At 33.6% G+C, this 17,097-nt stretch overlaps 1 protein-coding gene across 3 annotated transcripts in view; it reads left to right on the plus strand.

Annotated features, from left to right (window-relative positions):
- The window catches only part of LOC140751234 (uncharacterized), a 43,235-nt gene that overhangs the window by 12,936 nt on the left and 13,202 nt on the right, over positions 1-17,097 (plus strand). For all 3 annotated transcript variants that reach the window (XM_073085105.1, XM_073085107.1, XM_073085106.1), the window contains exons 15-18: positions 628-746; positions 1,272-1,422; positions 9,607-9,805; positions 10,762-10,892. In XM_073085105.1, the coding sequence (XP_072941206.1) occupies positions 628-746; positions 1,272-1,422; positions 9,607-9,805; positions 10,762-10,892 (600 nt within the window). The remainder of the gene's footprint in view (positions 1-627; positions 747-1,271; positions 1,423-9,606; positions 9,806-10,761; positions 10,893-17,097) is intronic.

Below are 17,097 nucleotides of genomic sequence, written 5' to 3' on the forward strand. Positions count from 1 at the left end.
AGTTGATTGTACCAACTCAGAAAGCTTCGTGGGCTCATGCACAACAACATTGCTAAAGATCATTGTCTACGCAAGTACCATCCTCGCGCTCCACTCCCCTCGATCCGCTTGTGCGTCAAGCAAGAAATCATCACATGATCAAATGTATAGTTTACGATTCAATGAAAAACATACAGACAAACATTGGTCTATATATTTTATAGTATGGTTATGCTTTATATTATGATAGTCTATATTTATGATCAACAAAGATGTACGCACCTGTAACTGGCATACATACCAGTCTACGTGTTTAGAATAAGTTTGTATAACATATATTTTATGTAATTCTGTTGGTGTGTCTTATAAATGAACGAGCTTTTGCCCGCGGCTCGCTCGCGTTACGAAATAATATTTTCATCCCCTATTTTATCCCCTTGGGGGTAGAATTGATCAAAATCCTTTCTTAGCGGGTGCCTACGTCATAACATCTACCTGCATGCCAAATTTCAGCCCGATCCGTCCAGTGGTTTGGGCTGTGCGTTGATAGATCACTATGTCAGTCAGTCACCTTTGAGTTATATATATTTAGATTAATAAACATTTATTTTTATATAAATAAAAGTGTTTGTGTGTCTGTCCGTCCAGGTGTTCGACCGGTACGTCCGCGAGCGCGCGGAGGAGGAGCGCAAGGAGAAGAACAACCGCCTGCAGCAGAAGAAGAACGACTTCCGAGCGCTCATGGAGGAGGCCAAGCTGCACCCCAAGTGAGTGATAATAAATAATAATAATAAATGTTTATTTGCTAAAATAAGGTATAGTCTGCGTAGAACTGCTAGTCCGCTTTAAATACAGAAATGAATCGCGTCGCCATAGCAAATTGTATGACTACACCTGCTCGCAACAACTTCAGAGCGGACTAGCAGTTTAGCGCGTACTATACTCTATTCACTATTCAAAAAAGAGCAATAAGGGCAATACATAGTCTGCGGCGTGGTGAGTCCCTGAGAGAATTTTTCACACTATTAATATATTGACGGTACATAGTCAATACATCTATGAAAATATCTATATATATAAAAATCAATTGCTGTTCGTTAATCTCGCTAAAACTCGAGAACGGCTGGACCGATTTGGCCAATTTTAATTTAGAACAATTTGTGGAAGTCCAGGGAAGGTTTAAAAGGTGAATAAATACGAAATATATTTCATAAATAGATTCTGAGGCGGTATAAAGTTTCCCGGGTCAGCTAGTTATGTATAAAAAAAAACACACTGATTTGTGCCAACAGATCGTCGTTCACGGACTTCTCGTCGAAGTACGGCCGCGACGAACGTTTCAAGGGAATAGAGAAGTTGCGCGATCGCAAGACATACTTCAACGAGTACGTGGCGGAGCTGCGCAAGCGGGAGAAGGAGGACAAGGACAGGAAGCGGGACCAGGTGAGGCGGGGGGAGGCGGCTGGCGAGCGGGGGGGGTGAAATTGCTAGATAAGGGGGAATAGGGATTATGTACGGGGAAAGATATGCTATGTGCGGGGAAACCGGGGCAAGGTGCGGGGGAAAGGGGGCTAGGTGTTGGTCTAAAAGAGGCTAGGTACGGGGGAAAAGTGGCTAGGTGCGGGGGTAAAGGAGGCTAGGTGCGGGCAAGGACGGGTTAGTTGGGGGGGGGGGGTTACTTCGGGGCACAAAAGGGGCTAGTTGCGAGGAAGAAAGGGCTAGGTGCGGACAGAAAGAGATTAGTTGGTAGCAGAAAGGGACTAGGTGGGGGCAAAACGGGGCTAGGAGCAGGAAAAAAGGGATTAGGTGGGGACCTTTGTTTTTGCCGATATTAGATGATTATGCAATCAGAGGGGTGACATTGAATATAAGTTTTCTTCGGACATTTTTATCGTGATTATAGAACAAGATTCGACGTGTTTTAGACGCATCGACGACGCACGTGTCGTGAGGTCACGTCGTCACGTGACCGTCGAATCTGAGGGTGGCTAATGTGGTTGAGGGCGCCACTTCTGCTCCCAAAATATAGTTATTTTACTACCCTCATAAAGTAATAGTTATACTACCCACAAAAATAAAGTAATGAAGTTCAGACATATTTGGAGTGGTGTTGCTTTATTGTGAAGTTTTAGGCGGTTCCCGGGTTCGATTCCACGGTGTGAACTATATTAAGAATTTAAACAATTTTTCAGAGTTCTGTGGTTATGCAGTGAAAATTGTGTGCATGTGGTATGCGCGTATCGGGTTCGATTCCCGGTCGAAATTAAATTTGGAAATCATATACTAGTGTAAAAATAATGTTATTTGAGATTTAACTTACAGGTATAAATTTAAAGTATTTATGATATTCTATTAAAATATATTGAATAAAATCTTTGTATTTTACGGTAGGGTGATAGAGTACAGTGGCGCCCTCAATACTAAGTCACGGTTTCCAAAATATTACATAACAATATAATATTATAATAAGTATGGAAGTATAAAATATTAGAAAAAAGTGAATAAATCTATGACATTGGTAGTTGATTATTAAATCCAAATATTAATAATATGTTAGGACACCGAATCGTAATGTGCAGGTTCGATTCCTGGTCACTTTTTATGTATTTGGTCGGCATTTTTGTGGTTTGTGGTTCGACTTCGGCGGCATCTCCGCCACACCTATTTCTGCCTAATAACAGCAGAGTTAGGCGCTGCTTTGTTCCGGTTTGAAGGGTGTGGTAAGGGAGACAGACTTTTCCGAGGCGTTCCAGCTTAGTCCTCAGGTAGCGGCGCATCTGTGGCCGACCTCGAGTAAGACTAATCCTATTTGGAGTTGATTACATATATCCATGGGCGGCAGTAGCCACTTACCATCAGGTGGACTGCATGCATTAATTGACATAATATTTTTAGAGGTTGGGAAGAAAATGATTTTCGTCGTATATAATGATCATAGGTCATGTCTTACTTAGGATAGGATAGGATTATTTTATGACCTTGTGGCGATTTCACGAGATGTCACATGTAACAACGATGACACTATCGATAAATGTTTAGCATTGTAATAAAACAAATCTTACAATTTACAGTTTTACAGATGTATTGCTCACATATTTCCATACTTATTATTTACCAAAGAATTAGGTATGAACGCTTGCGAAAGTCATCGTATTTACCTGGAGTTATTGTATTTGAGATCGGAGATAGATGTCCGCGGTCAGTGGTCAATGATCTTAAGATAGACCGTTATCACTTCCATACTGCGATGACTTATAGAGAGAGACCCACAAGTGATGGTTATACCATAAGTTATATGATTTAACACTTAAAATCAGTTTTGAAGTCAATTTTCAGTGACAAAATTTTACAATTTCTAATACATAAATTTTACTAGACAGTTTTGAAAATTATTGCAATTGAAAAATAATATATTGAAAAATGATTCCTTATTGGTTTAGTCAGTCTATATCTTTAACATTGTCAGGGTTCGAGTCCCGTACTACTTTCTTGGTATTTTACTGCTCACTAAATTGCTGAAAAATTTTCTAGTTCAATTATTACAATTTTACGATAATAAATAATTTTAAAATCAATAAATAATTAATGAAAACTCACATTACAGGTATCATCCTTACGCATTTTTAAGCTAATGAAATTATTAATTTTCATTACAATTACACCAGAGATCATTTTCATTGAGTAACTGATAATATAACTTTAGAATATTTACAAATAGATATTTTTTAAACAATTTTTACATAAATACCATTTTTTTCGTACTCAAATATTATTGAATTCTATGGATTTTAAGGTTGTTTTCTGAAATATATGAGATTGCTGGCAATTTTTGAAACATAGCACAGTACCCACTTACCATCGGGACTGCTAATGACATTAAAACAATTGAAATTGAAAAAGTGATGAATATTAAAATTATTTACATAAATAATTTTCAATCAACAATTTTGAAAATGTAATTGATAAGTTGAAATAGTTTGATAATTTCGTAAAATTATTTACGTAAATAATTTTCAACCAAAAATTTTAAAATGTAATTTTCTTGTGACTGCTGGTGCGAATGTTAATAATGATTAATTTTTATTGTGTTATGATAATAATAGTTATTATAGTTATGCGAATAAATTTTCATGTTTGAATTTATTGAGAATTTTTCGAATTTTTATTATCTGTAATTTGATTTTCTACAAATTTTGGATGATTTTTCTATCTCTAAACATTTTAAAATTTTCAAATAATGGTGAAATTTTTTATTAAAGTAAAGTAAAATTACATTACAGATAGATGTAATAATAATAATATTTTTTGATCTTTTTTTCGATACAATATGGTAAAATTATGTTTTGATACAATTTATTCAAATTAACATTTTAAATTTATGATTTAGATTTTACAATATATTATTTAAATGTGTATTAAAAACATTATTATACCATTTTGTTAATTAAATACGATTAATTCCAGTTTACATTTCAAGTTTTCCAATTGAATATATCAATTTCTTTTCTTATGTTTTCACGCGAGTGTGTCACATGACTGAACCGGTATTTTTAAATAAACTTTGCATTTATTTTTAATTAAGAAATTAAAGAGCATTTTCAAATGCTCTTCGTAAGTTATGTAAGGTTAGCATTTTTTTATAAAAAATATATATATTTGCGAAAAATGAAAGGAAATGATGATAAGCATATGCATATATCCACGCATATGCATGCACCGACGGTCACGTGGCACCCTCGCGCGACTAGATGCAGTATTGTTTAACCTTCCGACACTATAGCACAACGAGACATCTAGGTGTGTATCGGGCGGCTAGAGCGACGCCGTACACCGGCTAGAGCGGCCGGCTAGAGGAGCGGTGCGGCGGCGGACATCGGCCGGTGGTCACTGGATGCTCGGGATCGCGGTGACGGGTGTAACGGAATGTGACGGTCCGTAAGGGGATGTGACGGGCGTAACGGCTCGCGATAACGGAAAGCTCGATACGGGATGAAATGTTACCTTGCAATCAGTTAGGCGGATGTGAGTGTTATATCAGTTATAGTCGATTTATTGAGATTTTTTCCTAAATAGTTTTCGAACTTAAATAGTCCATATATAGTTTGTGTTCGAATTAAATATCAGAACAAGATATCGATTTCAGTAATTAATGTTATGAAGATATGTTTTGTAGTGAACATTTCAGAATGAATATTAGTAAAATTGGCATTTGGCTAATATTAGCAATTTAATTCAAGTTCATTTTGCAATTGAATACAAGTTCATAGATGGCTTACCTTTTCAAAATGATCTGTAATCATTAATATTTTTTCAGTATAATGATATAAGGAATTTTTGCTTATTACATTAAATTTTAAAATATGCAAGATAATTTTCATAAATTTTAAATATTTCGCGCTTCTTTTAAAATTTTAAAATTCAAATACAATTATAGAATTAGTTCGTGAATTAATCTTCAATGAAATAACTGATAAATATTTATATATTTATTTCAAATCATCCAGTGGCCACCGCGGTACGAGATCGATCATAAGGTTAGATATAAATTTAAGACAATAACAACATATTTACCACATAAGAGCCATGAGTGAAACCATACGGTGAGTCACCGTTGAATTATAATTACGAAATATTTATGTAATTTCCCCATTTTTTTTTTAATTGATAAGTGCATGACTTTTTACGATGTAAAAAAATTCGCTTCAAAAAAATTAATTAAATTTTTTTGGTGATGGGTTTCATTATGAATGAAAATTTAAAGATTAATGTAACGTTTGTGAATATTTTTCAAGGTTGAGTTTTGTTTAAAATTAGAATTTGCAAATTGAGATATAATTGTTTGATTAAATTTTGAATTTATGAAAGTAATTTTCAATTTAGAAATTTGTCAATTAATTAAAGCGATCAAGTAATTATGGATAAATTATATGAAGTATTTATTATAACTAATAATCATTTCTCTTTCAGGTTATTTTTATATTTTGTTTGTTCACAAATATTTTTTTTTTTATATTTCGCTCAAAATCTGCAAAATGACATGCAAAAATGTGGTTTATTAGAATATTTATTAAACAGCGCACTTTATTTATATTAAATTGCCATTATTTGGATCAATTTTTTGTTCAAATTGAAGTTATTAAAATTTGAGTGTTTTTTAAGTTTTACATATCGCCAAAAGTCGTTACAATTGCTGTTTAAAATTGGAGATTGAATAATCTACCAGGATCCATAGGGGTTTCTTTATTGTTGTTGAAAGACCCACGATTTTTGTGTGTATTGTATTATTTATAGTTATATGCTTTATATTAAAAAACACCTCAAAATGTTGTAAAAAGTTTAGGATGTCCTGAAATTTACAAAATAATACGTATTTTCCATTCTCACTTACTAATCAAAAACTACTGGACTGATTGGATTTTGGATAAATTTAATTTTCATTAAAATTAATGTTATTGAAATTAATCATAAAAAATATTTGTGGACAAAATTTTCAAAAGATACTCCAGTATCTTAGTTTTATGTGAATAATTTTAAAAATTAAATTAAAATTAATTTACACATATAATTTTCAAAATGAAATTTTACTAAATGTAGTTTCAAGTTCTGTTGTTGAATGTAGTCGATAAAAATATTACTGTTTGAAGTGAAAATGTTTAAACTTTTGGAAATTTTGGAAATCAGTAAAATTATTTTGTAAGACAATATTTTAATTGTTTTAAATGAAAATCGATTTCACGGGTAATAAAACAAAACGGGTATACAATTTATTAAGAGGAATATAATAAGTGCGAGGTGATCATAGAGCGCACCGGGTTCGATCCCCGGCGAAACATGTATTCTAATACATATTCTACTTATTGTTAATCAGAGACTGGTAACCGAGTTTTTGGTTTGGCTTGGTTTGGTTCTATCCATTTTTGAGTGTTGAATTCGTTCATTTTAATTATGTTTTATTGGAACGAAAAGTTTTTGTTTCATAGAAGTCTTTAATTTTTACGTAAACGTTGCAGCTGGACTTCTAGCTGTGATTATTATATATATATAATTTTTATATAATCATATTTAAGATCCTTGTATTACTATGTTCTAGCAAATAAATGATTTGATTTGATATACTACTAAAATGGAACCGAACTAAAAGAACCAAAAACCCGGATATATCACTTTTTGAAATGGGCATAAAATCAGGTAATCTTAATATGGAACATTTTACAGTCTGCTATATAACCTGGTTATTTTATACTCTACTCTAGCTCATGGATATAATTTATATTTATAAATTTGGAACATAGAATCCATCACAGTTGCTTTACTTGCTAATTAATAAAGTTGGTGGAACTGTTTATTTTACGACTGCGAGACACCACTATTACATTTGCCTGTGTGCGGAGGGTAATGTATTTTAAACGTTTGTATGTATGTATGTCTTCTACGTTGCATTCAATAGGGTGTGACGGAGGTGTCGTTGGTTTTCAACTAAAGGTGGTAGAACCCCATTAAGTTCGACTCCGGCGACACCACCGCCGCACCTATTTCTGTCATAACAGCAGTGTTAAGCGCTGCTGTGTTCTGGTTTGAAGTGTGTGATAAGGGAGACATACTTTTCCGAGGCGTTCCAGCTTAGTTCTCTGAGGTATCGGCGAATCTGTGACCGACCTCAGGTAGGATTCTAATCCTATCTGGGATTGATTACAGATGTCAATGGGTGGTGATAGGCACTTACTATCAGGTGGACTGCATGCTCGTCTGCTACTCCTATATAATAAATAAAAAGTAGGAGTGACTTTAGTTGTCTTTTTCATTAATTTATAAGTAGTCGACATTTTTGCTTTTATAACAGTTACAATATGTAATATAATTATTGATAAGATGTATTTGAACGAAGCATTCCATATCCATCCATTTGTGGATGATTCCATGTCTAATTAGAGTTGGTTATGCTTGCCTATGTGTTACAATATTAGCCTAAGTAAAATACCCGTTTTTTTCTAAGATATAAAATAATTTTGATAAAAAAAAATACGAAAATAATGATATGTTTACCCGTTAGGTCGGTTTTTGAGTTTAGAATCAAGTTTTAAGTTCAAGTATATATAAAGAAGGATATAATAAAGAACGGAAGTATAAGTGTTGCGAATAACTATTGTGATTTTTACACCTTTTTGCGTTTATCAAATGGCTTAGCTCACGGTTTAGTTGGTTAAGCTCAAAAGCAATATGTTGAAATAGAGCATTAGCTCAATAAAAATATAGTATTTGGGATATGGTAGTATCTTTATTTATACGAATGGAATCAAGCGTTTTTATTTTCACTTTGTATTTTTATTGTTTCTCTGTGGCTCTTGGTTTTGAATTCTACAATGGGTTAATTACAATTAAAAATCTGATATTCCTGCTCGATAAACTTGCAAACAATTAAGAACCTGTAAAACAAATTCTGTGTTAAGTATTAGCTCAATAGTAATACAACACAAGATTGCACTAGCTCAATATACATATGAGATATTTGCAATGTGAGCTCAATTTTTTTCGTAGGTCAGAAAAAAATCATTACCTACACTTTGGATCACTACCTTACCTACATTACCTACCTTACCTACATTCTTCCAGCATTTGGTAAGATTTTAAAACCGTCCTCTACGTAACTTGTTTTCTTGAGAGACTGAGAGATGAATCCGATGCAAATTATTATATTTACAACTCATCTTATCTTGTATTCTCTGTGTTCAATGTAAAGTTACAGTTTTATTTTTAATTATACTTTTGTATAGTTAACGCATTTGTGAAATTATAGATAATTTATATAATGGGGCGAGTAAGTGTAAAACAATATTTAATAAAGACCAAGAAATGTATAAAACACTTATACTACCGTATCTTTTGAAACTAATCGATATTTTCTTTCAGGGACTAATGAAAGTTTAACCTCCACAGGATCTAATCTATGCGTTTATGTTTTCAGCGTGTATTTATTGTTTGTTTGCCGGCGAAAAGCGATAGGGGGCGCTGCGGTGCGCGCGGTGGCTCAGGGGTGTTTAAAAACATATATTTTTTTGAAAAAATTGAAAAAAAATACTTTGGTTGGTTTTTTGTGCTACTGGTGTGTTACATATATATTATTAATTTTACTTTTTCTTTAATAATAAGTAAAAGAATGAATGATGATGATATTTTTAATTTCTGTTGGGTCCGTTTAATAATATAATTGATAGTTCTATTCCAATCGTAGAGACTTTTATCTAAGTTTATAAAAATGTAATTTAAATGAAATATAAAAATGTAAATATATTTATATTCTTTTATTAAAAAATTATGGTACAACGCGTTGAAAATACTCGATAAAAATAATTAAAATGATACTTAATTAATAAAAAATAACAGACATTGGCATTTAAATATCACAAAAATGTATTGGGAAACTCCTTCTTTTTTCAAGTAGGTCAAAAATACTTAACACCGAATATCATAAAAATACACTTAAAACCAACCTGCTACCAAATTATCCTTCAAACAATTTAAATATTTTTCACTTAGTTTATCCCACCCCCGAGCCACATCGCGACCGTCAACCCCCCACCCTACACGCGCCAAGCAATACCCCTCTCTGAACACCACCTCTCCTTCTAGGTGAAGACGGACTTCATAGCGCTACTCAAGGAGAAGTCGGTAGACCGTCACGCGCGCTGGGCCGACGCCAAGAAGAAAGTGGACGGTGACGCGCGATACAAGGCCGTGGAGAGTAGTACGCTGAGGGAGGACTACTTCAGGGAGTACTGCAAGTTGCTCAAGGAAGAAAGGAAGAAGGACAAGGACGGGAAGGAGAAGGGTGAGTTTGGGGGAAAGAGGGAGATTGGTTTAGTGGGATCAAAGGGGGCGGCTTTTGAGACAGTATAGTTAGTTTAAGATAGGATTACTTCAGGAAGTACTGCACGTTGCTCAAGGAGGAGAGGAAGAAGGACAAGGACGGGAAGGAGAAGGGTGAGTTTGGTGGGAAGAGTAGTAAGTTAAGATAGAACTTCTTCAGTGAGTTCTACAAGTTGCTCAAGGAGGAGAGGAAGAAGGACAAGGACGGGAAGGAGAAGGGTGAGTTTGAGAGAAAGACGGAGATTGGTGAAGGTTGGGGTTAGAGACACTGCCTTAGCGGTACAGGGCGTTGGAGAGTAGTACGCTGAGGGAGGACTACTTAAGGGATTACTGCAAGTTGCTCAAGGAGGAGAGGAAGAAGGATAAAGACGGGAAGGAGACGGGCGAGTTTGGGGGAATGGGGGAGATTTGTTTACGAGTCGTCGCTGGTTTAGTGAGTTCGAAGGGAAAGCCTTTGAGATCCCCCTCCTGCAGGAATTTGTTTTTAAGGGCAACACATACACTCGTTAATATTTATAATCAAATTATATATTATAATAAATAATAACTATAATATAATAAGTTTTAGTGGTATATAGATTAATTTATTTTAGTTAAATTAGTGAATAATTTAATGATTGATAAAAGTTTATAATGTATTTTGACAAATAGAGAAGAGTTTTAATACAGTCATTGTATTCAATATTTTGACTTTAATTACTTCATACTAGAAACTTGGTAATCAAAATTGGAATACATTGAATATCGTGCGTTAATCATGTATGCTAAATGTAATAGGAGTTGAGGGATATAAATTTGTAAACAGATGTCAAATGCATGTCAGTTTCTCGAATGATTTTCAATAATGATTACTCTAGTTTATTGATGATTTCATAAACATACTGAATGTCTTATATATCAAAATACTCTCTCTTCTAGAACGAGACCGGTCCACGAGTAAAAAGGAGAAGAAGGAGAAGGACAAAGACAAGGAAAAGGAGAAAGACAAGGATAAGGACAAGGAGAAGGAGAAGGAGGGCAAGGAGAAGAAGAAGAAGGAGAAGGGAGAGGTAAGTGTTCTATTTTTAAGCTGCTTTGTAGAATGCAGTCTTTTTATGATAGTGTATTGATGCAGATTTATAGGAGTATTTTTATAGGTGAAGATAATTTGTTTTATTACTGAAATAGAGAAGGAGAAAGAGGGAAAGAATAAGAAAATGATAATGATTGGATTAGAGTAGATAGGGTTCTTATCGACAAATGGAGATGATTTTTAAGTGAGTAGATTATCAGATATGCAGATATATAGGAGTACTTAATAGGTGCAAATACTGCGAGATAGAGAAGGAGAAAGAGAGCAAGAAGAAGAACAAGATAATTTTATTAGTCGGTAATAAATTGGGTTCTTATAGGATTTGTGAGATTTTTTGGGTAATCATTGCATTTCGAGTAAATGAAATAATCAAAGTGTAGTATAAAAATTATAAGAAATTTGTAGTGTCTATTTTTTTTTTACTCAAAATATTAATTTTATTCGGTAGTTCAGCTGCTTATAATTTTTTTTAATGGGGATTTAATGTGTATTTCTTTTTCTTAGGCATATACGATTTCTCATAATAATAGTAGGTACTTATGATGTAAAATTTTCAAAGATTTCTTGAGTGCTTTTTTACAAAGGAGTGACTAGCATACTAACAGTAACAAAAATATGTAGATTTGTTCCGATTTTTTTAATTAATTTATAACAATGGGTAGTAGTAAGGGGCACGGCAGCGCGTACGCCAAATTATGCTAGTGATGCGCTTTAATACTTTTCAGGAGTGTATTGTTTGAATGTTGTTTGTAAATTGTGTTTATTCTCAATATTATCTAGACTTGGCAACATGTTTACTAATGATAGTTGGAAGCTTTTTCAATTTAATTGCATATTTGTTAATGGAATTTGTTTAACTAGACACTAGTCTAGATTTAATATACAGGAAGAGGTTTTCAAAAACTAATGATGCAGTTTTCGTTTTTATCAAAATCGGCCTCGTAACTCCTGTTAGCATTTTTCGCTTATCCTTATAGATTCGGATTTGACTGTATATTGCTAAAGTGGTATATTTTTTTGGCTAATATTTTTCAATTTTTATTCTATTAAGATATTACAAGGTGTGTAAATATTCACCAAGTCTGGATTATATTAAGAATAAACAATAATATGTGTTTTTTTTCCGATATTTTTTTTGAAAATAACATTTTTTCTTAACGTCTTCCTTCGGATAGTGATGTACTTACATTTCATGTATTTTTGATTTACTTTTTGTATGCGGCGAGACAGTTTTACGTCGATGTCGGTTCTGTGAGCGAACCTGCGCGGACACAGATTATAAATATGTTATGTTAATGTACAAGATTTGGCAAGAATTTCCAAAAACAAATCCTACGGTAGGTACCTTACATATTTTTATTTCGCGTTATTAGGACTCACGGGGCCGATGTATTCTGAGCCTCGCTTAGAGGGCAGATATACCTATGACCAGTTATAATTAAACTGGTTATAAGAGCTCTGTGACAATATTGTAGCTACTCTACGAACGAAAGGGTTTTATTCGTGCCTTTTCTTAGTACTATAGCCATTACACGAACGAAATATCGGTGTTTATTAGTGGTTATGTCGGTATTTATTATTATAGCAATGTTATTTATTTTCGACAGCATTATAGTCACTGATCAAAACGCTTGCAAAACCTTACATACTGGAATTGTAGCGATATATGTGAATATCCGATATCGAATGTGGCGATTGATTGAAATGAGCTCGGCGCGATGAGTTTTATAAATGACATGGTGTGCTTCCGTACAACTTGGCCTTTCCACTACTGTGCACTTACGCCTGTTAGTAATAATTCATCTTTACTGATTTTAGCCTCTCAAAGTTAAAATTTGACAATTATTGTCTGGAAACTATGACCAAAGTTCATTTTTTTTTGTTTTTCTAGGCAACAAGTGTATTTTTTTAAGTTTGGTAAGCAAAAAATTATAAAAATCGATTATTACTGATGGGCGTCAGAGAATAGCACGCCATTTGCGATTATGGCAAACCCCTTTCTTGGGGATGGACTTTTAATCGATCGATAAATACTAAAAGATGGGAAAAAAATATATAGGGGAGTTTATCGAGAAACGTCCAGTGTGTAATAAGCCTAACCGGTGAATAAAACATGCGAGCGCATTGCCCTACTAATCCTTTGACTGAACGTTTAAAACGTTTTATTATTTGCGTTTTTAATAAAAGATTTATATTGGTCTGACGTGACGCATCGGAACGGCATCAATGTTATTCCGGACGCATGACGTCATTGTCGTCACGTACGAAACGGACGCCGTTCCGACGCATCACGACGCGAAACGTCAGACGAATACGAATCGAATAACGATACAATACAATACATTCGTGGGACGGCGTGTATTAACGTGACTGTCATAATCTGCGGGGGTCGTTAGCCTACCCCACGCACACGGAAGATAATAAAAAAAAGATAAAAGTTAGTACAAGAAAAAAATCGCGACGAAATTTCAGTGTGTGGTTTTGCAGTGTTTTGTTTCGTGTCACGGCGCCAAGGAGTCACGGTGAGGTATCTGTTTAGTATTTGAGACATACGTGGATAGTGTAGCGGCTGTTGCTATGTATGTCTGTTGCGTTTGTGGACCTACACCGGAACGGACAGTAGACTAGTTGACCCGCAGAATATGACAGGCGTAGGGCGCGGTCACATCGTGCGGTTGAGATGGACTCTCAGGAATTTTTTTTGGAATATAAATTTGAATTATGCTTGAAATTTCAAGGTTTTTTCCGCTACGATGTTTCTTTTATTATTAAAGTAAGAGCGTTTTCTTTCTAATGGCACATAAATAATAAAGCGCTCGTTTGGAGTGCATTAGAAAACCTATGCATTCAGCGAGCAAATTAAAATATAATATAATAAGTCGTATAAACCGTGAAGACGTTACGACGTCGCGTTTTTTAAACTGCTAGATGTGGCCGTTGCCTTATTTAGTCCTATATAACTGACAACATGTTTAAAGTTTTTAATTTTGATTATCATTACATTTCAGGGGATTAATAACATTATTTCTTGTGCCTCTCTTATCTAAAGCATTCTCACGAACCACTAGACGGCATTTTCCCTCAATGTCTTTCGCGACGATACATTGATGTCGTCTATAACAATCAATAGAAATATATATGGTTGCATAAATATTTTAGCTGCACTGTTTCCATGACGTTCCATTCCGTTCCATCAACCTCCTCCAAAAGCAACCGAATAAGTTCCTAACTAGCATCCATAAGTCGCTCATGGCTTTGAAATGTGCTCTGTGTTAAACACTACAGTAAATAGACCCCCAAGTGCCACCTATTCGTTAGCGTCAATTAGCATAAATCGATCAGTTTCGATAGTTGTCTATCAAAGTTGTAAATTGTCAATTATTGGAGATTTTTTTTTTAATTTAATTTCGAAATTTCGTCTACCTCGTCAAACTTTGAAGTTAAATTGTAGTAGTCAAAAATTCACTTAAGTTCAATTCACGGGTGTCGTGTAGTGTTCCGTGAGAAACTTTATTGACAAAAACATTCTGTCTTGCCTATGTCTATGAACAACTATTATAAAAGATATGAAAAGCTTATTACGAATATTTTTTTTTGCAAAAATTCTACTCAAAGAACGGAACGTAGTATCAAAAAATATATTTTTATTTTTTTTAATATGTTCAACCTATAATAACCTCTTTCTTATGAACTCATCTTTCGTTTAAATCTTTTTACAGGCTGCATAATTTATTTCATTTATTGTAATAATTTGATAGACTTGTTTATGTTCACAACGTATGCTCAGAATTTATAGAATATTCATAAAAATACATATTTATATTCCTATTTTTTACATACTTTAACCTGTTTTGACCCATTTATTAATAATTAATTCTTATCAATTGATATCGCTTCATATAAATTAAAAAGGTTTTATTTATTTAAAAGTTTTTTTTCCTTTAGTAGCCTTTTCAAGATTACTTTATAGCACTAACAAACAATAAAATATATTGCACGAAATACTGCGTTCTTTAAACACAGCTTAAATTTAAAAGTAAAACTTAACCAAGTAGACTAACAGTGTAGTATCACAGTTTGTTTTATTTTTCTAACAAAAACGTAATTAATATCTAACATTGTAAAAATCTCAATATGTAAAACCAAATACCTAGCTATGTTATCCCATAAATAAATGTAAACTTTACGAAAATACTGTGAGATTCGTCTTTGATTTAGGAGGAAGCTTACTTAATAAATTTTGTTCTAGTTTTTTCAAATAACATGGTTTTTAACTTATCATACATATTAATTAATCTCTGGGATGAAATAAATTTGGGTTACTAAGTTATTGAATGGCGTACATGTGCAAGAATAAAATGAAAGCTAATAAAAATGAAAGTTAATAAGACCATTAAGATTTTCCGCTTAAGAAATAACTTACCTATCACCTCCGTCACACTCATGTCTGCTTTATTAGAGAAACAACTATGTTTCAGTTTAAGAGTTATGTTAAAATGTTAAAAATATACTTCATATACTTGGGTGTGGTAAGGGACACATAGTTTCCACCTTAGTCTACTGGGATAGCGTCGCATCTGTGGTCGACCTCAGGTAGGAATGTAATCCTGTCTGGGGTTGATTGCAGATGTTCATTGGCGGCAATGGCCACTTACCATCACGTTTATTGCACGCTCGTCTGCTCCTCTTATATTATAAAAAAAAGAAAACAAACGGCACTAGCGTAAAAGTCATACAGCAAAAATAAATATAATTAAAACATTTTTTTTAACATCCTGCATAATATAGTGAAGCATTTATACTGAGATTTTGCCAAGCAAGTGCTATAAATAAATATAATGTAATACCCTTCATTATGCGTCTAATCTTGTAATGTTATATCATAGATTGTCATAAAGCAAAGCCCTTTGCTCTAGCGAAATTTACAATTCATAACCTTACCTTATTCATAAACTTATGGTACGTACTTATATCATTTATCATTATCATTCAAATAATATAAATTTACTCTACGAAGTGTCATTTTTAATATTAATAATATTTTCCTGTATATCTTGAATTTAAACGACTCATTTGCATTCGGGATAGTCGACTAGTTCCGAACTAGGAACTTTGCTAGTCAAAGTCCGTACCTAGCGCGAGTTATATAGAAAAATATCCACTAGTTAGCCGTTATAGTCAAATCCGTCATACACACATTCAATGCGAAATCCTTATTCATTTGCATTCGGGATAGTAGACTAATTTCGAATATTAGGCACTTTGCTAGTCAAGGTCCGTATCTAATCCACTAGTTAACCGTTAAAGTCAAACTAGTCATAGATATTTAGTTGCACATCAAATGCGAAAGATATATATAAATATCGCTAGCTAGTCTACGTGTGTCCGGTGCAGGTTCGCTTTCGACTTTTCAAAAACTGACATTTAATAGTAATAGTTGACTGACTATCTAGTTTTAAGGATGAGGAACGAAATGAGTAATTTTTATACATTTTTTTTTAAAAGTCCAAAGACACGTCTGCTAAAACAAACGTGAGTGAACGCTCGCGTGTTTGTATTGCAAAATATTTAGAAAACCGAAAAGCAATTAATAATTTCTGTGTTAGGGAAAAACAAATATGTTATAAATAAATCTTAAATTTTCATCATTTTTTAACAGTGGCAACAAATGCTCGGAAATTATGGAAAATATTTGTATTTAGGATTTCTTTAACAAATAATTGCTTTCGTCGGCATAGAAAAAATGATTACTTTTCGGTTTTTTTAATAGTGTGAGCAGCAAGGGCGCGCACATGCGACGGTTTTAACGCGCGCGGCGGCCCCTGCTCCTATACTGTTTCTTAAAATTTCCCTTAGTATGAGTTTTTATATTTGCTCGAGAACATTCAATGTTTACAAATTCGCTCATACAGCTCCCCCGTGGACCGTATCGGAGGTAAAATTCCGCAATATTAGTAGTTCAAAAACGGAACTATAACGCTATCAAAATAAAATTAAAAATGTAAATATAAATGAGAATTCATTTATATTTACATTTATGTCTGTAAAATTAAATGTAAGGACATTTGACGTTGACGATTCAGTTTTTTTTTAAAACTCATAATGAGAAATTTTAGTCCCGATACGGTCCACGGAGGAGCTGTATGAGCGAATTCGTAAACGTTAAACGTTTTCGAGAAAAC

Source organism: Epargyreus clarus, unplaced genomic scaffold (assembly GCF_041222505.1).
Source record: "Epargyreus clarus isolate Ecla_fem2 unplaced genomic scaffold, WU_Ecla_fem_2.2 ptg000022l, whole genome shotgun sequence".
Taxonomy (NCBI): domain Eukaryota; kingdom Metazoa; phylum Arthropoda; class Insecta; order Lepidoptera; family Hesperiidae; genus Epargyreus; species Epargyreus clarus.